Here is a 24,186-nt window from a genome sequence, read left to right as displayed (position 1 = left end):
AGTTGTCACATATGTAACTGAGAAAGAGGGAAGAGAGTAAGGGGTGTATTTAAAGACTTTGAAAGAGAATAAGTCAAGAATGGATCAAAGGATCATCATGATTTTTGGTATGCTGATAGCTTAAGTTATGCTTGATACAATTTGATATCAATTAATTGTAACTTGGGATCTAATTTGCATAATCAATGCCGAAGTTTTATAAACCAACTCCAAGCATATAATTATGAAGAAAATGAAATGAGTAACGCATTTGTCTACAGAACATCGTTCCCGATGTGCCAGATGCGCATTCATCAAGGGCAGTAAAACAATTTGCGTAGTAACAATTTTTTCATGTTCCGCTCTGCTCCTGGTGCGTTCTGAGGCATATGTGAGGGGAGTGAGTCAGTAAAAATCCAGGCTACTGCTACCCAACCTCTGCTTGGAGAATAAACATATACAACACTTTCTATATGACCCTATGCAAGTCCTCATATACCTTAATGATGTAGCCAAAAGCTATTATTTCAAAAACTTAGTATAAAGCTAAATTATACTGTTAGTTGTAACAAACATTTGTTATGCCTGCCTTTAATACATGAACATGTATGTCAAACCAATTCGGCACAGAATAAAGCCATCATTTTTGGCTGTCATTAGTGGAGATATTTTCCAAGACATAAGGTTCAAAATGAAGGTATGACTGATCAGCTGATCTACATTTTTGGTATTTTTCAAACTTATCATTGCTAATTTGCACATTTCACTGAGAACGAGTGTTATACATTTTGTATGCAGTCATCTGAACATCCTCATACTACATGCAGCTCACTTGTTTGTATTACAAAAGCAGTAACCAGTGTAGCCAGTCATGCAAGCGCTGACACAAAATGACCCCACCACTTTGGTGGCAGCATGCTGCCTCATCATGCCAACAGACACAGTCCTAGACAATACATGTAGTTACCGGATAATACTGCACATACAGCTGTGATGCCATGGCATGGGAAGCAAAATTATACAGTAAGATGTGTGAACACTCAACTTGTAGAATTTAAAGCAAGCAAGTCACTAAATGCAGTCTTATTGATGAAACGACAGTTCATATCAATCTGTCATCATTTCAATCAGCCACATTTAAGAACCCAGTAAAAATCTTGTTCTGGTATGCAAATTCTTTCTAGTTCTTTATAAAATGAAAAGAGTTATAAAATTAAAACCTTGTAATTTTGAGCTAAAAAATACAATGTAGCATGTGAAAGCAATAAGTTTATCAATCTTCTGGCTTGTTTTCATGCAATTAGTTACTCAAGGCATGGGAGGTGGAATCCTACTTTACATCCTCACATCACACATTCAATGTTACAGTGCATAAAGAAAAAACTTGATACTGTCCAATATGACAACCAAAATGCCTTGAAGTGTCCCTTTTTGGAAGTACAGCACATCTTTGCTTAAGAACACGAACCATTTTGAAAGCATGCGTTAACCCGCCCAGTACCTCCTATATGTAAAATTACGCCTTTTTCATAAGTGTTGTGGGGAATTCAAATCATATTCATGCATCTTCGGCAAGTGTTATTAAAAATGCTTGGATGAAATACAGCATTCTGCATCAACCTCTGAACCAGCCGTCCGGCGGATCAGATCACCCTCTGTTCTTTGGCCATCGGGTGATTCTACCCGCAGCTGGTACCTCTGCTGATGCTAAAATACTCAGTGTTGCATTCTACATATGGCTTGCCATGGGGATTACTGACACCAGGGCTCAAAATACTTTTTGCTGCATACCTGTACTGGTGCAGGTACATTGTACCATTGGAAATTAACTGCACCAGAAAAAGTTTACCTGCACGGACAGTCTGCACCACACAGAATTTAGGAAGTACATGTATTGATCAGTCAAAAATCAGTTTAGAAACCATTTTCATTATTTCTTTATAACGGGGGCCGCCCTAAGATGCCCCCCTTTTTTACGCGCTCGAACTAACGGCGCTCCATCACTAGTTGCCAAAGAGTGGTCAAGTTTTGATCAATGAATTTTTAACACATTCATCTAGAGACCATACTTGAATAAGGAAGGCATCCTTACTGTTCATGAACTCTTCACCCTCTGCATTACAACTGGCAAACACCAAGGATGTTATCGTGAATATAAATTCCGTTTTGAGCCGCGTTAAACAGTGCGCCCTAACTTGCCCCGCTTTTGGAATTTGCTCTCTTCGGAAGCTGGTGACCAATTTAGACAAACATGAATATAAATTCTAATTTTATGATATATTAGCTTTCTTTTGACAGTAGAATTGTGATTGTGCTTCTTGTCTCCCGCGAGGAGGGCTAAATCATTCACAATCCAGGTCCCCATGGGAAATGGGCGAAATGTACTGAATGCGGCGGCCCGACTAACAAAATTATTACGAAAAACGACAACGACAAAATCACAAAAAATCTGTGTACGTATTGGGAAACATATTCGACATCACTCTGTGAAGTTTCATTTTTATAGACGGTACGAATCATTTTTAAAGTAACAAATCTTTTGGCCGTTCGCTTGTCTGCCACCTGCGGGGCCACGCTCCCTAGGGAAAACAACGGCGGTGATGCTCATGTTTTTTTTTCTATGGCCGGTCTTCTACTCAACAAACATTTGAAGACCAATATTTGTAGTGTTTTGTGAAGCTTTGTTTCTTATGTGTATGACAGTTGTGTGGCTGTTTTTCATTGGTTGTTTATTTATAGCCACGAGCCACCAATACCTACATGTAGTAAAAATTGACCACAGTGATTCGGCATTACCAACATTATTGTGAAAATTCTGTCTTAAAAAAAAGGGGGAAGTGAACATGTGCAAAAAAAAATTTAATACAAAAAAAAAAAGCTGTTTGTTTGGACTTGGTTTATTTACCTTTCTAATCATCATAGTCAGTGGCAACAACGGCGTACTTATGCATAATAAGATCAGCAAAAATCCAGGCATCTTAGGGCTGGGGGTATATCTGGCGGCCCCCGTTACTTAAATAACAAAAGTAAAAGTAAATGAAGCTGCTAAAAAATCCAAAATACACCTACAGCATAGTATAACCCAGTACATGGACCAGTGCAGGTTAGGTGCGGGTAGACACCAGAAATACCTGACAGTGTACAGCTCCAATTTTACCTGCACTAACCTGCATATGCAGGTGGTATTTCGAGCCCTGTGACACTATTCCTAAATTAATGGGTTTTTTTTTAATGCTGTGGCCTTGATATATTACCAGGTAGAATGTAGTAAACGTTACATGCACATGTGCTGAGAATAGCAAGATACTGTATCATTTTTGCACAAGCGTAAAATAAGTATATAAATATGTACGAGTGTATACAATACAGTCATATACAATTTGTTCTTACCCCTGGCCTGGGAAGAGACAAGTAAACTGTCTTTTCACCCTTCCTGCCTGAGCAGAAGTCGTTGATTTCCTTGACAAGCACAGACATCTCGTTGATTTGGGACTCCCAGGCATCGCAGAAAACATCCAGATTTTCCCTTGCTATTTTGGAGGCTGGGTTTGCCACAAGTGTCTGTGTTGCAGTTGCCAACTGAAAAGTATTATCAACATTTAAGTATAATGAGCACAGACTTAAAGTATAGGCATCCAAATCTACAGCCTAGTACATTTGTACATCCAGCCCCGGAGTACATGTAGATCTTGATTAAGCCATATATAGTCAAACCTGTCTATAGCAGCCACTCAAGGGACTGGAGAAATGTGGCCACCATGGACAGGTGGTCACTATGGAGAAAATGCTGATCAACTGACCACAAGCAATAAATAACACATGAGTGCTCACCAATCTTTCTCAACAACTAACATTGTTTCAATCGTCTCAAAATCAATTACTGACCCTGCCAAATCCAAATCTACCGAAAATGATTGATATTGCCATACGCAATATTGGTAAATTCTCCGACAAAGACTTGCGCTCTAACGTTCAAGGCATACATACCTTTTGCTACCGCCAAAGTGATTCTGTTGGGAACTCCAAATCCTCAGAAACTAAGATTTCTAACCTACACTTATCCAATAATACTACGACATGTTCATCTCTACCACCCTATCCAATTTTACACATAGTATTACATTCTATGAGCCTATACTACATGTCACATATCCTGAACCAATAATATAACAGATACCTGTGGACTGAGGTTTCTGATGCAGCTCTCTGCATGGCAGGCTGTAATGTAGAGTGGGTCGTTCCCAGCGATATGCCTCAGCAGCCTGCAGGCCTACATGTATACAGCACATAGTGTATTAAGATAAGATGACTGGTTTAACACAGGTTCACCTTTACAGGTATCTGTTGTTTCAAAAAAGAGGGTATTTGGGGTTATCAAGTCAATGGATGGTAGTTAAAACTGCAACATCTTGAAAATACAGTTTGTATCCGCTATTTGAAGCCACTGTTAATCGATTTGAAATCCCTAAATACTGTAAATGCATTTAAGTTCGCGGGTATTTAATTTTGCGGTGGCGGGAAAAAGGGCTTTTCGTGGTGGTATCAATTTTGCAGAAGCACTATGCACTGTAGTCTGTTACTGCCATGGAAAAAAATTTTGCGGCGGTTTTAATTTCGCGGTAAGGTGGCCACCGCGAAAACCGCGAACATTAAATCACTGTGAAAGTTTCTGCATTTACAGTACTGTTTTTAAAAACAATGGATAGGAATTACCACACAGATAAAGGGGAACTAGCATTATTATCAAGTGCACACACATACCCTTGCAGCCTTACCTGGCTGAATTTGGGGTAAGAGACAGACAGTAATATTAAAATTCATTAAAATTCATTTAACTTGAGACTACACTAAATGGTTTTTGTTTAGTATGGATCATACTAAAATTGTTCAGGAACCATTGCTATTTTTTTTTTCATTTATACTTTATAGATGTTAACAGTCAATGCAGCTAATAACACCTAAATTATAGGACATTTATGTATAAACCCAGTACATGGAACCTCTTTAAGGGATGATGCAACTAAAATTCCTGACATGCCTGTAGAAAAATACCTGGAATTTTGGGAATTCATATCAAATGGACGCATACACTGTACAGTACTATACTACATGTGTATACTATTAGGCTAGCCACTGAGGCGTCGCCAAAAAGAGAAGGGGTCCTTCCCGGGGTGAGATATGCAGCTTGTACTGCTCAGTACAAACTTGGTATGTTACACCATAAGGCTGTTTACTGGGTATGCAGCTTGTACTGCTCAGTACAAACTTGGTATGTTACACCATAAGGCTGTTTACTGGGTATGCAGCTTGTACTGTTCAGTACAAACTTGGTGTGTTACACCATAAGGCTGTTTACTGGGTATGCAGCTTGTACTGTTCAGTACAAACTTGGTGTGTTACACCATAAGGCTGTTTACTGGGTATGCAGCTTGTACTGTTCAGTACAAACCTGGTATGTTACACCATAAGGCTGTTTACTGGGTATGCAGCTTGTACTGCTCAGTACAAACTTGGTATGTTACACCATAAGGCTGTTTACTGGGTATGCAGCTTGTACTGTTCAGTACAAACCTGGTATGTTACACCATAAGGCTGTTTACTGGGTATGCAGCTTGTACTGTTCAGTACAAACTTGGTATGTTACACCATAAGGCTGTTTACTGGGTATGCAGCTTGTACTGTTCAGTACAAACTTGGTATGTTACACCATAAGGCTGTTTACTGGGTATGCAGCTTGTACTGTTCAGTACAAACCTGGTATGTTACACCATAAGGCTGTTTACTGGGTATGCAGCTTGTACTGTTCAGTACAAACTTGGTGTGTTGCACCATAAGGCAGTTTACTGGGCATACAATACAAACATACCTACTGAGACTAAGTGCCAAATACGAGTCAAATGGATGCCACCATTTAATTTTTTCAAACTAAATTTAATTTCAAGCTATATTCTAAAATCATCATTGAAATGGCTTTGTATAACAAAAATGCAGTTACAGCATTTAAACTACATTGCACATGTGAATTGTCATGAAATCAGTACAAACCTCAATCAGCTGTTCTGAATGTTCTGTAAATTTTCCACAGTACTCCTCCACCCTTTCAGCATCTCCCTGGGTTCCAGACACTTTCAGTGTAGATAAGATATCATGGTCTTCATTAGTTTTGAAGATCTCGGATGCTTGGTCGAGTGCAGTGTTCTGGAGCTGGAAAAGGAAATATGGTAAAAAAAAAATCATATTTACCTCCATGAAATGTCATGGAATGGAGGTTATATTTTCTGTTATGTGTCTATGTCTGTGTAGATGATTACTCAAGAACGGCTGGATGGATTGGTTTCATACTTGTTGTGTTGGTAGGGTGTGATGAAAGCTCGAATCGATGAGATCTTGGGAGCCGTATCTGTCGTTATAATCGATGTAATAATATCAGAAATCACCCCTATATTTGAGATATATTGGTACAGGAATCGTGCTGTATGTGTTTGTTAATGGGCTTAGCTGCAAGCAGATAGTGAGGTGACAGCTGTTTGGGGAACCCCCAGTAGTTTTATTTATGTCTGCTTAGGACTGTTTGAAATAATTGTAACAGTTGGCACAGTAGTTACCTCCATGAAATGTCATGGAGGTTATATTTTCTGTTATGTGTCTCTGTCTGTGTACAAGATTACTCAAGAATGGCTGGATGGATTGGTTTCATACTTGTTGTGTTGGTGGGCTGTGATGAAAGCCCGAATCGATGTGATTTTGGGCGCCGTATCTGTCGTTATAATCAATGTAATAATATCAGAAATCCCCCCTATATCTGTGATATATTGGAACAGGCATCCTGCTTTAAGTGTTTGTTAATGGGCTTAGCTCCAAGCAGATAGTGAGGTGATTTGTATGACAGCTGTTTGGGGAACCCCGAGTTTTTTTAATATGATAATTAGTTTTATTTATGTCTGCTTAGGATATCATGGAGATGTGAAGCGTAAGTATAATTGTAAGAAGTTGAGGTACATTTAACGGTAATGCTTAACAGGTATGGATGTCTCACATACGCGTATATACTGTACTGCTGATTTGAGTGACATGGTGATTAAAATGCCATTAGGTCCTCTCATCTTAGATGGGTTGGGTGTCAGAAGTTTTATGGGCGATACAGATGTTCTGATTTCGTTACGATAAGGGACAGTTGTTAGTTGTCTCTTTCGTAGCCAATGGTACTTGTTTTTTAGCAGACGGGGTTGGCGCCAAGTATTCATCTTACAGTTGATGTAGGACTATCAGAGGAAAGTGTGCATCTCATTTCTGTACCGTGTGAACAGCTGATGTTATGACTTAAACGCACATTACACAATTAAGTGTCACATTTTAATAATTACTAATCAGATGGACATCCTCTGTGTCATTAAATAAATACACCACTACTTTCCCATAATATTTATAACCATTACTCTCAAATACAACCGACTATAAACATACATACCATCCACAAAAAAGCAATAAATATTTCATGGAGGTATGAGGTCCCCGAACTCTAGTTAGAGTTCTTTTATGCCCTGATCTATCAATATTTGTTACAAATTCTTTCTAATAAGAAAACAATGGAAGGTCAAAATGTCCATGTATGCCAAAATGCCAAACTGCCCTCTGGATACATAAATCATTAAATGTATTACTTTTCTACCCGTGTTGACAGGCAAGTCTGTCCAAGCAATAGAAAGAACATTGCATTTAATTGTGCCCTAATGTACATCTTCACCGTGATATATGTAGATGGCCAACACAAAATTTTACTGCACAGGGTATTCACAGTACGTACGGTGCCACCTAGAAAAGGGGTTAGGCAAAAGACAACAAAATTCGTGTAGAGGTTTTGAATTTGTGATGAAGACTGCAAAGTTTCAAAATAAAACCAACACAAAATTTAATGTATTTTACAGTGTTTACTACTACAGGAATTTGCCCAATATATAGGTAAGGTTAACAGTACTAATGTTATCCAGAAATTATCTGGAGAATATATCTTTGAGGTCAGTTGAAAAGAACTTGTGGGGTTCACCAGGCTTTTAGCCAGGCATGCGTCAACGCGTCATCTGGATGCACTTTTCTTAGAATAACAAGAAATTTGATGCCCCTGGACGCCCTTACACTGGGGAGAAAATCGTCTGACAAGCATGAAATTCTGATTGACTAGGGATGCTACCAGATCATCTGTGGTCACAGTCTTCTACTGTGACCTTTGGAACAGTATTTTTGCCTCTTGGGATACCTAAGAATGCACTTTTTTAACTTAAAATCATCAAAAACTCTGCACCATGGAAGGTGGATGCATATGCCCACAGACCCCCCCCTACAATAGTCACTTACCACGACTCACCAATAAGTTTGGACTCCTTAATACAAAATCCTAGCTAAAAGCCTGGGGTTCACTCACCTGTTTCTTCAGCTCCTTCATAGACTTGCATGTTTTAATGATGGCTGTCTCCAGTTCCTCTGTAGTATCCAACTTCCCACCCTGGTCCTGCAAAAATATTACAACAGGTTATATTTCTGTGTTCTGTCAACAGAAACCAATACTGAATGTTGACATGAAACCGTTAATGAAGACAGTACATACAGATGAGGCTGTAAAATGTGTTCTTCACAGCTGCACAGTCAGTACAGAACAACACAGGAAACATACAAGTCTACCCAAAAATATATTTTCTCATTTTTCTAAACTTGCGGACAAACTTTTTTTTATTGTATTAAGAATTTAAAGAATGAACATGAAAAATGAATTTAAAATTCTTCCCATGAACAGTCTCACAACAAGGGCTAATTTCATCTTATTATAAGAATTTCTCCAAATGGTTTGAATTTCTAGAAATTCAACTGAAAATTTATTGTTTTTCATGTGTAGCAAGATTATTTTTCTTGTCATGTTATGTTCTTGTCATGTGTACTCATGTCCCACTTGTAATGAACTACATCTATTTTTTAAGTACAGTTATGGAAAACAATGGACCTGTACCTAAACTTTCTGTACAGGTACCCACCCCTATTTGTGACCTTTACTTCAAAGAAGCCTGGGCAACACTTCTTGAGATGTTGAAAATCACAATTTGGCTATAATCCCACCCTCAACAGAAACGTATGGAACTTTCCAGCACTTGGGACATAATTGACTCGATTGCATTAACTGTGTCTTAGCCTTGCTATCCTTTGAAATCCAAATTGTCTTCAGCTTGATTTTGCCTTACCTTTGTTTTCTTTGGAATCCAAATTGTCTTCTGTCTGAATTGTCTAACAACGTTTCCTATTGGACATCCAAAGTTGTCTTCATTCATAGTTAGAGTATAAAAGACCTGTTTCTTCCAGATCTCTTCAGTGTCACTGACGAAGGATAGTGGATTCTATCCGAAACGTCTGACCGTTTCCCAAACCATATCCAGTTGCTTGAGTAACTACTTCTTGGTGCACAATTTGACTAATCTTACAATGTAGCCTTCCTGTTCCACAGTTTGCTGTGCCACCCAAGCTCTTCTAAAGGAGAAATATTCTGTACCATAGGAAGGTAATACACATATTAACTTTCATCACTTATATAATTATGCATTTATCAGAATGTTTGGAGTGAAAAAGACCCCAATAAACACTCACCATACAACTGCATACTCATCTTACATTATAACAGTTCTGCACAAATCACTATTAGATTATTAAGTAATGAATTTCAGGAAACGTCCACGTAAAGCCTGCGAGAGCAGGTCTGATGAACTTGCCTTCCTATGCCACAAACCAGGGGGGAGAAAGGCTGGGTGCATGTAGAGGCGACGTCTGTGGTAGAACACCTTACACAAACACCAAGAAAAAAGAAAACACAGAAACACCGCACAAAATGGAATAGGACAGAGTACTGGACACAACAAGTTGAACAACAGTACAGTTTCATAAGCAAGGCTGAAGGTTCAGGAGCATCACTGACAAACAAAACAGACTTTTTACTGAAGAAGAGCCAGTAACAAAGCTTCCACCCCTGCCACACATTCAATGCCTGCATGCTGTAAGGTTTCATGTACATGTATGCATGCACAATATAGATGTGTAGATCAGAAAATCTACAAACATTTGGAATCACACATTGCACACAAGTGGCAAAATTAACATATTCTGGGTTTAAAGCAAGTCAAATTAGCAAGGAGTCACCATAAGTGCCTGTGATGAAACCTACCTACATGTTGCAGATTTCACAGTTTCATATCTTTTGTATTCTGGGTGAGGGCTCAGTAATTTTCAGTCACCCCTTGTGTGCTTGACTTACTTTCCTCTGCTTTGGTTGAAAACATTCCTATCTATATTCTGGTTTTACTATATTTCAATCCATACATGGATTGAAATATATTGTTTTTTGTTGTGCCTCTTCTCCTTCTGCTGCCAAACCCTCTAATACATTCAACTTTTTCATTTTGGGGCCAAATGACCTGAAATTTGGCATGATCATGAAGGTAGATACCTCCAGATTTTTTTCTTCACTTTTTGAAATAGATTTGTTTAGGAATTTTCGTCATTTTTGGACCAAAAACAGATATTTTCGCCCCTTTGCCCTGGTATTACAACCTAGTGACCTGAAATGTGCCACAGAGGTGCATCCGGCATATGCCCACAGGGTTCCATCAACACTTTTTGCATAAGTCACTTCATATATGAGTTATTTGGGGATTTGGGGCCTTTTTCTGCTGACAGCAAATATTTTTGGCTTGTATTAAAATCAATAACTTGAAATTTGTAATGGAGGTATGTAGGACATGTGCCTAAGGTACTTCATTTTCACTCCAGGCATACAGTACTTGTCAATTGTTGAATTTTTTTGTTTTTCTTTTGTCATTTTTCCACTAAAAATGTATACGTTTGTCTCCTTTGCCTTTGTACTAAAATCAAATGACCATAAATTTGGTGTGAGGGTGTGTACACTATGTGCCCACAGGACTCCATTCACACTTATGGTGTGCATCACTCAAGAATGGTGAAATTTGGGATTTTTTTTGTAATTTTTTACCAAAAATGTATATTTTGGGTTCTTGTGTCATGAAATAGCCAACTGATCTGAACTTTGGTATCATGGTAGTTTTAACACAAGGAAAGCACATACATCAGTCCATTTTGCATAGATAGGGGTGTTTTGGAAGAGTCCATTCTTGTATTGGGGGGAACTATTCTTAAAAATTCATTTTGAAGTGGGATGATGTTTTGGGAAAACGTTAGGTCAATTTCTGCAAAAGGTTGATAAGGAAAGTACATTTTTTTGCATTGGGATAAAGATGGGTTGAAATATGCTGTATTTGCTCATGAGCAAATGTCGGCCTTTCTAGTTCCATTGAGATTTTTTTTTCACTTTTAAACATGGTAAGGACAAATTGCATCACATTCATTTGTGATGCTTTACATACCAATTAGGTACTAACTAGCCATGATTTGAGCTAATTTATATAATCAATCAGGAAAGTTTATAAATCTGTGCATTTATTTCATTATAGGACTCTCACTCAGTGACATATATCAGAAAGAAAGAAATATCAAAAGACACTGGCTTACATTATTCGTGTCGACCTGCAGTAAGCCTTGTAGCTCCATGCGAGAACTCTCACACAGATTGAGGATCTTTTCTCGGTGCTCGTGTGACGTGTAGGCGGAGTCTGTGAAGTCGTTAGCCTGATCAATGATGACATTCAAACTTTCCTGCAGCTTCTCCTTGTCTGTAGGCTGCATGAGGGTCACTCTTGTTCTCTCAACAGCATCCTGAAGTACCATGAACATGAAGAACTAGTTTTACCTAGTCAGCTTCTACAGCTCAACTACATGTTAGTTCTAACAGTGTTCTCACCAGGCCTTTCCAGCAGTAGGGCCCCATACACTGATATTTGGATCCCCTATGCTGTGATTTGGGCCCCTACACTGTGTTTTGACCAGCAAAAGGGACTTTTCTGTTGTTTTATAGCAAAGGTAAAAATGTTGGCTTTATTTTGCTAAATTTGGCCCTCCAAATGCAGGAAGTGTTTCTGTGGGGTTTAAGTCTTAAACCTTTCAAGGGGAAGATTCCCCCAGACCCCTGCAATACTCATGCCTGCATCACTGACCATGTGGCTTTGCTACACTTAAATGCCCCCATGCGGTGAAAAACTCCTGGCCTGAACCCTGTCGAACCAAAAGCTCCTTGGTCTAATTGACACGCACATGTACCATGTATATTTCTGGGGTGTACAATTGGAGTACTTAAAAGTTTTTGCACTGGCTTAATTGGGATTTTGACTTTCCATTGTTCTCTCACTGAAATTACAAAACACTGTCGTAGTTGTACTTAATATTGATAGCTCTAAAGAAATCTAAAAAAATGATTTCTTGGACCATATGGATCATCAAATTTTATCGGTCCTGACATTATTTTTAAAATGAAATAAACAAATGAAATTTTTTACATAATTTTTTTCTGAGAGAAAGCATTATGGTACATAATTGTTACATGTACATTTGTACAACTGCAATCTACCTAAAATATATTTTCCAGTGCAAACCTACAAAAATAGACATGTGCACATCTTCATATCTACTAATTGTCAGTAGTTATTTGAAAATAATTGTTTTGCTCAATAGACCCCTTTGATCTAAACAAACTGGTTTCGTCACAGGGGGGATTTTACTCACAAACTGTGACGTCATCGAGCATGTCCCTATACAAAGAACGCGTCCGAAAAAGTGTTCACCGAACTAAGAAGTAGCAGGTTTTCGATCACAATCTCTGCCCCAACTGGCCATTTTTGTGTTGTTGTTTTTTCCCCTGTGGGGAAGGTCAATAGCCACATACATTGCATTGCAATATTTGAAAACGTCATGTATTCACTTCCGCCGGGCGTCCAGGCGTCTGCAGGCATGCCTTTAATGTTTCCATTTACTTCGGGTTCGACAAACACTTTTTCGAACGCGTACCTTGTTCACGGCCGAGCGCGATGACTTACGGTTTGGGAGTAAAATCCCCCCCTATGACAAACCAGTTCGAAGGGATCAAAGGGGTCTATCAAAAAACACACATTGTCAATTATTCTCAATGACAGCTAGATAGTAAAGTTCTGCCAGTTGCCATGCACCTTCATCGTATCATACAGCTACATGTAAGGCTGATCTGACACGGACCTTGAATATGCCAACATGAGCAATTGCCAATGATGACGAAATCAGGGCTCGAAATACTTTTCTCTGCATACACTGGTGCAGGTGGCATTGACAATTACCTGCACCAGACAAATTCTACCTGCACCACTATGAAGTATGGATCATCAGGGCTCTAGCCAGCTTGAGTTTTTTTCCGTCAGCCAATTCCTGTTGTCGCCAAAACCGCGAAAACTAAGTTAGAAAGACGGAACTGAGACCTTGAAAAACAGGTTTTTAATGAGATTATTGTATGCGAAAGGGCCCCGACACACTAAGTAAGCAAGATTATGCAAAAGGTTGCCGACACACTGACTAAGTAAGAAAGACAAACAGTGTGTGGCTTTTACGGCCGTGGACAGCGTCCCCAAGCCGCCTTTAGCTTCCACCTAGAATTTTTGTCCGTCAAGGTTGACGGATTGGTTAAAAAAATTTTCTGTCACATGCAGCTAATTTCCATCCTTTGACGGAAAAACGGAGGCTGGCTAGAGCCCTGGATCATACTAAACTTGTTCAGGAATCATTGCTATTTTTCTTTTGTACTTAATAGGTTGTAACAGTCAATGCATGCTAGTAACAATCCACATACATACATCAAAGGACATTTATGTATAAAACCCAGTACATGGACCAGTGCAGGTTAGGTGCAGGTGGACACCAGAAATACCTGCACAGCTCCAATTTTACCTGCACTAAGCTGCATATGCAGGTGGTATTTCGAGCCCTGATGATGAAGGAAGGTCCACCCATACTCACTTCAAACTGTTTGACAACATTATGTAGACAGACAGGTGACATGAGCCTGTCTTCCTCCTGCAGCCAGCTCCCCTCAGTAACAACTCCCTCCATGGCAGACAGAGCTTCCCTCATCTGTTGGAACACACTGTTTCTGTTCTGGACTGCAGGGCCACAGTCTGGGTGACGCAGGCATGTCTGAGAAACAAGGCATGTTACAGGTTGGATCATGCATATGTAACCCCAGAAAGTAGGGAATGGATCGGGCCAACAGCTTTTTGGGTTCTGGCATAAAAGTTTTGTTCCCTCCATGAAAATGGAGGACTGTAATGCTTTGGGTCTGTCTTCCCCTGTACATCTCTGTGTACATACAAATTTGGAATTTATTTCCAATTAATGAGGAAATTCTATAATTTGTGTTAGATAATGGGACCTTAATACATGCCACAATTGTAATCTACATGTATGTCAGGTGGAACATTTACATGATGAACCAATAAAATGTTAGAATTGACTCCAGTTGTTTAAATTTGATACCTAGCCAAACCTTCATTAATAATAAACATTACAAAGATGATATTCATCCAACCTTAGAGGAGGTAAGCAGCATCATGGTAGACCTCTCCAGTACTGCACGCGCTGCGCCCATCTTCGCTCGAGCACGTTCATCCTTCAAGTCCTGAACATAACATCAAAGAAACTAGAATGACACAATTTTTGAGAAAATGATATTATTCCTCTCCTACAAATAAAGGAAGTGTCAAATGGATCATTAATAGAGCATTTAATCTTTGAATTTGCCTTTTGTCAAGCTACTTATATAGTTATATATAGATTTTGTCAGCGAGGCATTTTTCTCAATGACAACATATTTACTACTTTGAAATGTCATGGCGAAAATTAATTTTTGCAGTTTTCGCGACAATTGGCTGAAAGAAAAAAAATTCGAGCTGGCCAGACTCCTGTATGTCACTAATAGTAACGTTAGAAGTAAATGTTGTACAAACTGCTTGTCTGTCTCCGGACAAATGAGCCAGCTCCACCATCTCGGTCCCAAACTGACTGAACAACTGGACAAACTCGGAGAAGTTGGACACCCCCTCCAGATGGACTAAACTGGTCAGCACCTGCAAAAGCAGAAGATAGGGGTGGGTACTGGTACAGATAATCAGGTACAGATTCGGTTTAGGTCCATAAGATCAGGTCCAGACCTGAAGCTGATTGTCTGTGAAAAGTTGTGAATTGGCATTACTCCAAACAATGGTCCATTGTGAAGGAATCTGTTTGGTGGAGTAGACATGGTCCATAGTAATACATGTTACATATGAATCCTAGGTTGGTACATATCAATCCTAGCTTGGTAACGCTGGGACTTAAGCTTGAAGGCATGACTACTTCCTGTTCTTTCTGAGCTGGTTATCAGTCCAATTGTGTATTTGAAATTTTGCAACATCATGCAATGTCCGTACATTTTCCTTCTGTCTTCTTGTAGTAGTAGTAGTAGTAGTAGTGGTAGTAGTATCCATTTTCGATTTTCTTGCATCAATTTTAATTTGCAGCACTCATGATAAATAAATCCATATAATCAAATCAGTATGGCTTTGCCAGTACCAAAGATTTCACCTTGACAATTTGAATGAAGACTCATCTGTGATGGTAGAATTCATAGTTGAACAGTTTTAAGCTTTGATCCAACACAAGGGGAACAATCAGAGGGTTTCCCTAAATTGTGTTGGATCAAATAGGGCTCGAAATACCACCTGCATATGCGGTTAGTGCAGGTAAAATTGGAGCTGTGCAGGTATTTCTGGTGTCTACCTGCACCTAACCTGCACTGGTTCATGTACTGGGATTTATACATAAATCTCCTATAAATAATGTAGGTGTGTATGGATTGTTTATTTATTTATTTATTTTATTCATTTATTGAAAATGACAACAAGTCATTACACTGGGCCAGCCTAGGCAGTCTATTCAAGCTGATGACGGCTGACCCACAAAGATTACAACAAACAAATCTAAATTACACATATGTACATAATAGGCCACATAGGCTACGTAAGCTATGAGGAGCAGATGGAAGGTGCTGTAAATCGGTTTGTTGATGTTAAAAATGAATGCAGAGCGTCTGAGAGTTTTTGGTTTGTAGCAGAGTTTTGACCTGGAGAACCATTAAGGAGGACTCTGGTTGAGAGAGACTGGCCGACAAGGTGGAGCACTGAAGAAGCTAGGGTTTGCCGTGCAGCCGTGTGCAGAGGACAGTGAAGTAGAAAGTGTGCAACCGTCTCGGACGTAGCACCACAAGCACAGCTCCGGGTTGTGATGTTGAACTTAGCCAACGTAGAGTTGAGCTGACACCAGCCAAGACGTAGTCTGGTAGTAAGGATGTTGCTCTGGCGATTTCCAAGTCTACGAAACTTCTGGTGTTGACGGGAAGACAGAATGTGATCTCTGCACTTCTTTTTGAACTGGTTGTAAGATTTGGCTTCCTTTACTTCCATGGGAAGACTATTCCAGAGTCGTGTGCTGTAGGGGACAAAACTGTTCTTGTACGTGGTGGTTCGGCAATACGGGACTTGTAGATGTGTGTCGTTCCGAAGACGAAGGAAGTATGGATTGTTATTAGCTTCATTAGAATGTTACCACCTGTAAAGAATATAAATGGTACCTAAACAATTTCAGTATGATCCATACTTCCTAAATTAAGAGTGGTGCAGGTAAAATTTGTCTGGTGCAGGTAAATTTCAATGTATGCAGAAAAAAGTATTTCGAGTCCTGAGATTCAAACAAAAAGCTTAAAACTGTTCGACAACAATGACACTTCAAGTTCTTGATACATGTTCAAACATGTTGAGGAATCTCACCTTGTCTTTGGCACATAAGAGCTGTTTGACCATGACCTTGTCTGCCACCATGAGTACTTTAGTAACCGATGACAGCAGAGCCCTGGCTGCACGCACCATCTGACTCTTATCGTTAAACAGGAGCTCCTCGTCTCCATGGATGTACTGGACATTTGTGATAGTAGCAATGCTGTCACCTAGAGAACAATAAGGACAATTTTCCATCACTCTTATACCTGGTTGGTAAGGCCACACCAATTTATTTTCTGGGTTCACGGATTCAACACTTCGAATTTATTGAAAAATAAAAACAGCATGAGGCGATCTTCTATTGAAAACGTCTGTACATTCATCAAGCTGTCTGGCTGTGCAAACATTGGGTAAGTCTTTTTAAAGTTATTTTTGAATTGAGAGTTTGTATTCTGTGACGAGAAGATTTGGGGCAGAGTTTAGCTGCTGGGGTACACCAAAACCTTCCATATGCATACAGGAACTTGTATGAGGGGGGGGGGTGGAACTCCTTTTTGAAGTGTGGAAATCTCACCCAAAAATAACATAAAATGGAACTCAAAAAGAACTGTAAACCCTTCCTAAAACATGGATGCTACGTGAGAGAACCTCCTTGAGCCTTTATCACCAAGGATTAGGATATATAGGATTAAGGATTATAGCGGATTGTAATCACTCTGTAACAAGCTCTCAGAGTTGGCAACCTTTCTGATCTTACGTTTTCGTGTATATGCTCATGGCAAGTAAGCCCTCTCACAGAGATCAGAACGTACATGTATGTATGTGCCGTAACAGGAATTCTAGGCCAGGGCTCGAAATACTGGGTGCATGTGCACCCAGGTGCACCCAAAATTGGTTCTGTGCACCCAATTATTTTCTGTGGGCGCACAGGGTGCACCTAAATATTTTTTGGGGTTTATGTATGTAAAGATGTGTATGTATCAAAGTGTACTAGTATACCTCATATTCTTGACATCTAAGGGGTTGAAAGATAATAAAAATGTCTGTCATGGTACTTGTTTAAGAATTTGATAGCATGTAACTATGTTTTGTTATTAGGTTTTTTGACATTCTACTTAAATTCAAGTGGTGCACCCAAAAAATTTTTGGTGCACCCAATTTTTTAAGCTGGGTGTACCAGTGCACCTAATCCCAAAAATGAATTTCGAGCCCTGTAGGCAATACGTCAAAATGGCGGCAAAACCGTTAAATGAAAGATCAGGTGACGATGACTCGCGTGTTTTTTATGTCTATAGTTCAACATACCTATCACACATACAAACTAACAAAGTATGTAGATTTGGCCGACCCCCATTTACCGACCTCTGCCTGGTTTTGCCTGGTTTTCTCATACAATTGTAGGAAGATACGTACAGAGTCCGCCATCTTGAATTTGCCACAATTCAGCCCTGGCCACCCAAACAAATTGTATGCATTCTGTAAAGCTCATTAATACTTTTGATTATGGTATATTGACATTGAAAAAAGAAATGATGAGTTGACCTGCTGTTCTGGCTTCCAGACAGGCGTCGTACATTTCCTGTTTAATTTCCTTGTTCTGGTCGCCGATGGCCTGGCCAACCGTCACAAAGCGATCCACAGCGAAACTGACGGCCTCCCCGACCCGCTGCACCGCTCGACATGCCTTCTCTGTCCTCCTGATTCTCTTCTCCTGATGGTTGACTAGTGTGGTGATCTGGAAAAATAGCACGGAAGTGTTCTCACCAGGATTTTGTCACAGCATACTTATTACCTTCGGTTATATTTTGGGTAGCTTTTGTATGTATGTACTCTTATGTCCCAAATAAACATATCCCCGGAATAAACATATCCCCCGGACAAATCCTCAAAATCTAATAAACGTACCCCCGGAATAAACATACCCCCCGAAAAAATTGACATGTAAACTCTGTCCATGTCCAAGGGAAGAAGATGATAAGCACTAAGCAGGTAGGTTCTTTTTATTTATTTATGCCTGAGTACGATATCAGTTAGTTGTATAACGTAGTGAACAGAATAACTATAGTCTAGATATCTTGTTCCAATTATGATTATTATGTTCTCTCAATTTTGTAAGAAAAGGTATCCAAAAATGAATTTAAAGTATCCCTGATGTTGAAAAATTGGGCATAGGTTCCCCGCTATTACCCCTAATCGGGGGACAACAGTGCTTTCAAATTCAACAAGTGAAAATTTACATGATAACGTTACATGCATTTTCTACCTGGAACTTAGTAATCAATGAAAATTGTTGTACATAACTTATACTTATATGATAACTGACATATTTAAATCATTAGATAGCTGCAAGTACTCAACCAAATTTTCTTTAGAAACAAGTTTCCTGCTGTTTTTACCGACAAATTCTTGCTGTTTTGAAGAGTTTGCGGCCTCAAAACTCATATCGTAAGGAAAGCGAAGTTATAGTTATTGTTTTTAGGTCCATCATTTCTTATGTGAAAGAATTATACTTCCGCCTCGCTGCCGATAACGCATGGAACCACAGGGCCAAAAATTCCCGGTGCACGTGTTGTTGGTATGATTCTTTTTACAGCAGTCATCACAACGTTATGGTGCTAATTTTTGAAAATGTAGCCATCTTGTTTTTTTTCACCCATCTTATTTTTTTTTCGCCCTATCGCACTATTTTTGTAGTCTGCAGAGGATGTCATCCATAAAATTTACTTGCCATGGCCTAATACATGTCTTTGCACATAGGAATTAGAACTAGAATATAGAGACATGTACTTGACACAAAGAGTTGCTATGTTCCCATCCATAGATTAGAATCACCTATTTTATCAGAGGAGGTCGTGGTTGAGATCTTTACCAGTATAATTGCTGATTATCCTATAACAGAAATTGCAATCGGAGACTCTACCGGTGGAATCTGCGATTGTACCGGTAGGGACTCTGATCGCGATCTCTACCAGCAGAATCAGCAATTCTCCGGTAGAGATCTTAATCGAAGTTTCTGTCAACAGAGGCTCCGATCGGGATCCCTACAGCCAGAGATCGCTATCGGAGTCTCTGTCGACAAAAAGTCTGATTGGGATCTCTACCGGTAGAATCGGATATCGCAGTCTCTACCCTTACATATATATACTGTATATATATAACAAAATTCCAGTAAATACTAACACAACATCATTGTAACACAAGGGGGAGCACGAAACAACTAACAGCACAACCATCGTCCGTCAACGTTAACTGTTCCAGAGACAAACATCTATTTAGGGATACCAAAGGGCTCTAGCCAGCTCGAAATTTTTATCCGTCAGTCAAAGCCCATCATCACGAAAACCGTGAAAATTAACTGATTTACACTACAAAGTAAATGTTGTCATTGAGAGAAAATAAGACGCCACACTGATGTTTTGTAATATAATTTTTGTATCTCTATTAACGTCATTGTAAGCTAACTACTGCTAGTACAACTACAAGTTAGGTTTTGACCTTGTCAAGATTCCAATCAAAGTTCACTATTCCAGGAGTTAGAAGGACTGAACTGAGACCTTGAAAAACAGGTTTTTAATGAGATTATCGTATGCGAAAGGGCACACATCTACAGGCGGCTTGGGGACGTCGTCCACAGTTAGAAAGCCACACACTGTTTGGTTTGCTATTGTTATGATTGTCAACAATGATGACAATAGCAAACCAAACAGTGTGTGGCTTTCTAACTGTGGACGACATTACCAAGTCGCTTGTGGCTTCCACCAAGAATTTTTGTCCATCAAGATCAAGATTGAGGGATTGGTTTTAAAATTGACGGAAAAACGGATACTGGCTAGAACCCCAGGGGATACCACTACTGCGACACATAACCCACCCTATCTGCTTGGGGATAAGCTGATTACCAAATGCCAAAACCATGATGCCTGTTCCACGATATCAAAAATATAGGGGTGATTTCTGAGATTATTACATCGATTATAACAACAGCTGCAACATGCCAAACCACATAAGAAGCTGGCAAACGGAACATAGAGATAGGTGCGAACACTCAACACATGTACCGTTCACAATACTTTGTCGACGGAGGTTCAGGGTTCTAGCCAGGATATCATTTTAGCGTAGTGGGAATGGCATGGTAGCAAAGTGACCAATCAGGAGATTGGTGTGTAAGGCGGGGGGGGGGGTCTTGGCCCCTCTATGGTGAGATTTTGATAAATGTTGAGTTAAAAGTTGGTACTCTGTTAACATCATAGTCAGTTTTGAATGGCATATCATCATTTTTCATTGTTTAGATATTGATTAGACATTGTTGAACAAGCAAATGATAGCAAAGTACCACTACACTGGTTAAAAATGAGCGTAGTGGCCCTTATTTTAGCATAGTGGTCACAAATTTTAGCGTAGTGGCCCACTACGCTAAAAATAAATGCACTAGCTAGAACCCTGAGGTTACCCTCCAGTCACAGAGTAATAACACTTTCTTCTTGAGTTTAGGATTTAAAAGGGGCCTGCATATAAAATACCAAAAAGTGCCATCAGGATTTAAAGCCCTGTTTGCCCAAATCCACAGATAGCTCTATGCATAAATTTGGGATAGCTGCAGCAACTGCTAAAGGTCTTGACATAATTATCTTGTCTAGGTGTAAATCTTGTCCAACTCCTCTCTTGCCTGACTCTAACTCTTGTAATATACCGCATTTAACAGTCACAGTGCTGGTCATTATTACAAATGAAAAAGTTGTCTGGTATTTGTTCCAGTGCACTGGTCTCATCTCAACAGTCCTACAACAGTCCTACCTACTGTAAGTCCTACCTAAGGCCGACTTTAGACAGACAACACTTTCATAGTCGTGCGACTGTTGTTGTCGACAATGTTGCCGGCGACGATATTTTTAGGCTGTCTAAAGAGGATCAAAATAGTCGTGCGAGGGTTTTTATGGAATCATCGTGCGACCACCTCGGACCCAGTCGCGCGACCCTTCAGCGGGGGGTCCGCGACTATTCCTCACATGTCTAAAGAAAAATCGTCGCCGGCGACGGGACTGGATCATATGCAAATAAGCCTGCAGCATGTTTTTTTTCTATTTGAAAGGGCATTTTTCTCCGTAAATATACATGCAGTCAGTAATGGAAACGTATTTTTGTCATCAGAAACTGCCTGTTCCAGCGCAATGTCCCGCCACCAGTGGCTACATCCTTCATGATACTAGTAGTAATCTGTAATACCACCGGCGGCCACGAACGCCGGGTTTAATTCCAGATTTTCCCGTCTCTGTGTCATTCTTTCTTGGGGACAATGTTTGTTTGCAAGCAAAAGAATAGTAATCTGCTGCATGACGAAAATGAAGAATTCTCCCGCCATTTTTAATTTGCAAGCAAGAGGTCACTGTGGGTCACGCACGCACGCACCGCAGTGGAATCCTGTGCCGCGGGTGTCCCACAATACTTTGAACGCATGTCTAAAGACAACCGTTGCCCACAACGAATAGTCAATAACAGTCACACGACTATATAAGTGTTGTCTGTTTGAAGTGGGCCTAAAATTCCGGATCAAGTCAGGCATCTGTAACCAATTACACCAACCAATTACTAGTAGTACATCAACAGTCAACCCAGCTATGTCAAAATCAGGGTTAGGTGCTCCTCTATCTGTTATTCCCACAGTGGAACAAGAGACAAAGTGACGAGAGAAAAAAAAGATGGCTAAAAAAATAAACCAAACATCTTTAGAGGTTACTTGGATGACAAGAAATTGTTTCAAATTTTCCTGTCAATCTCCTTGTCCTTCTACAGTGGAAATAACTTAGCAAGGGTTGTGTAAAAGGATTTTGTTTATTCAATCTTACGATCTGCTGAAGAATTGTCTGTACTTGTGAAGATGTGAACCTCAGCAGCAGAAGTTGGTGTGTGAACTGTGAACCTGCGTGTTGGGGCTAAATGTAAACCAGGATATTTACTGCAGCTCTATCATGTCTACGAGGACACAGTCCGATGCACAAGCCCTGGGAGTCTGGGACGCATCTAGATGTATGGTCACCACAATGCCAATTATGTCGGCTGATTTGCCCCTGACTACTGTCATCATTTCTACACACACGCTGACTACACTGTCCCCAGAGAAACGGTCAGATGAACCCAAGCCACCGCCACATAATTTTTGCCAAATGTTAGTGGGAGGGGGGCGGTATCGTCACACACAAAGTAAAGACATCTGTATCTCAACATGCCTAGAACGTAACCCTGTGACAAGAGAGAGTAGCGTGTCCTTACCTGGGTGACCAGGGGTACTAGCGTTTGTTCCACCGACTTGGTTCTAATTTCTAGCGGTTTTGAAGTGGGAGTGGTTGGACCGCTACCTTCTGGTGATGCAGCCATCTTGACGATCCTGGTACAGGAACCTACCACTTAGGACCTACAGGGGTGGTGGGATCTAGGGACATACCATTTAGCACCGTTATAGGGGTGGACCTATCCGCCTTTGCCTGTTATCCAGGAACATACCACTTGACTCTACATAAATGAATCTCTAATAGGATTGTTACAGAGGTGGTGTGATCCAGGACTAACGTTATACCACTAAGTATTGTAACGGTATCTGTTCGGAGTTATTGAATAAAGACCTTTATTGTACAATTTTGCCCAACCGAGCTAAGTAACAGGTCACAATAAATCATGATATATATGTTACATATAAAAGTGTCACAAATCTAGTCTAACACAGAAGATCGGCTTCTTCTCGAGGTCGTGGACCTCTTGTTTGGTGATATTTAGCCCGTACCTTGATACGCTGAAATTTGGCATAGGGACGCATTGGGTATAACGCGTTACGTAAACAGGACATCGTTCACACGTGAAAATATCCTTCACTTCAGGACAACTCTTCTCCTCTCTGGTCATTCAAAACCAGCCCCACAGACACTCAGTGTGGTTTCCGCGACAGGAGACGATCATGACCGTGCAACAGCGATGTCCTTCATCCCAAGTGCCTTTCGTCTGCTGTGTTGGTGACGATTAGTGTCTGATTGTGTATATAACGTTACTAGACTAGTACTCTGACTGTGACTCTGACTGGTGTTCTGAAATCAATATACACCAACGACCCTTGATCAGTAGCCTCATGATTTTCCTCTCTTGTATCAGCCTCGCATGTACATGTTTTAACAGTCATTGTCAGAGCGTCTTGTAGTTTTTGCTGATTTTACTTGGAATTCAATAGCTAAGTTATTCTAGTTCCGATGATTTTACTATATCATGTAAGTGGAGATATGCTTGAAGCTTGACTCCTGTAAGTAAATCGCAATTTGGCCCACCAGCTGAAACGTTTTACAAAATAAAATCATTAATTCAATCACTCATTCATTCACTTTTGGCATACAACACTGCGGAATGTATAAAGTTGGGACTTCGGGCTCTGTTTGGAGATTAAGAGTAGAATTGTTCGACATTCGATTGTTACCGTCAGACGGCTCCATACATTGTTAAACGCAGGGCTAAC

The 24,186-nt window shown here is 40.0% G+C and overlaps 1 protein-coding gene across 5 annotated transcripts in view; it reads right to left on the bottom strand.

The window, feature by feature from the left end:
- The window catches only part of LOC118405361 (alpha-catulin-like), a 38,454-nt gene extending 15,308 nt beyond the window's left edge, over positions 1 to 23,146 (bottom strand). For 2 of the 5 annotated variants that reach the window (XM_035804818.1, XM_035804820.1), the window contains exons 1-13: positions 22,962 to 23,146; positions 18,237 to 18,429; positions 16,746 to 16,921; positions 14,889 to 15,008; positions 14,471 to 14,560; positions 13,903 to 14,079; positions 11,539 to 11,742; positions 9,729 to 9,797; positions 8,399 to 8,485; positions 6,025 to 6,183; positions 4,157 to 4,249; positions 3,370 to 3,558; positions 947 to 967 (exon numbers count right to left, since the gene is read on the bottom strand). In XM_035804818.1, the coding sequence (XP_035660711.1) occupies positions 947 to 967; positions 3,370 to 3,558; positions 4,157 to 4,249; positions 6,025 to 6,183; positions 8,399 to 8,485; positions 9,729 to 9,797; positions 11,539 to 11,742; positions 13,903 to 14,079; positions 14,471 to 14,560; positions 14,889 to 15,008; positions 16,746 to 16,921; positions 18,237 to 18,429; positions 22,962 to 23,066 (1,683 nt within the window). In that variant the 5' untranslated portion in view covers positions 23,067 to 23,146. The remainder of the gene's footprint in view (positions 1 to 946; positions 968 to 3,369; positions 3,559 to 4,156; positions 4,250 to 6,024; positions 6,184 to 8,398; positions 8,486 to 9,728; positions 9,798 to 11,538; positions 11,743 to 13,902; positions 14,080 to 14,470; positions 14,561 to 14,888; positions 15,009 to 16,745; positions 16,922 to 18,236; positions 18,430 to 22,961) is intronic. The other 3 variants (XM_035804819.1, XM_035804821.1, XM_035804822.1) reach the window with 3 other exon arrangements.
- Between the last annotated feature and the right edge of the window lie 1,040 nt (positions 23,147 to 24,186).

The sequence above is a fragment of the Branchiostoma floridae genome, chromosome 18 (assembly GCF_000003815.2).
Source record: "Branchiostoma floridae strain S238N-H82 chromosome 18, Bfl_VNyyK, whole genome shotgun sequence".
NCBI classification, from domain to species: domain Eukaryota; kingdom Metazoa; phylum Chordata; class Leptocardii; order Amphioxiformes; family Branchiostomatidae; genus Branchiostoma; species Branchiostoma floridae.
This window is presented reverse-complemented; position numbering and strand designations above follow the sequence as displayed.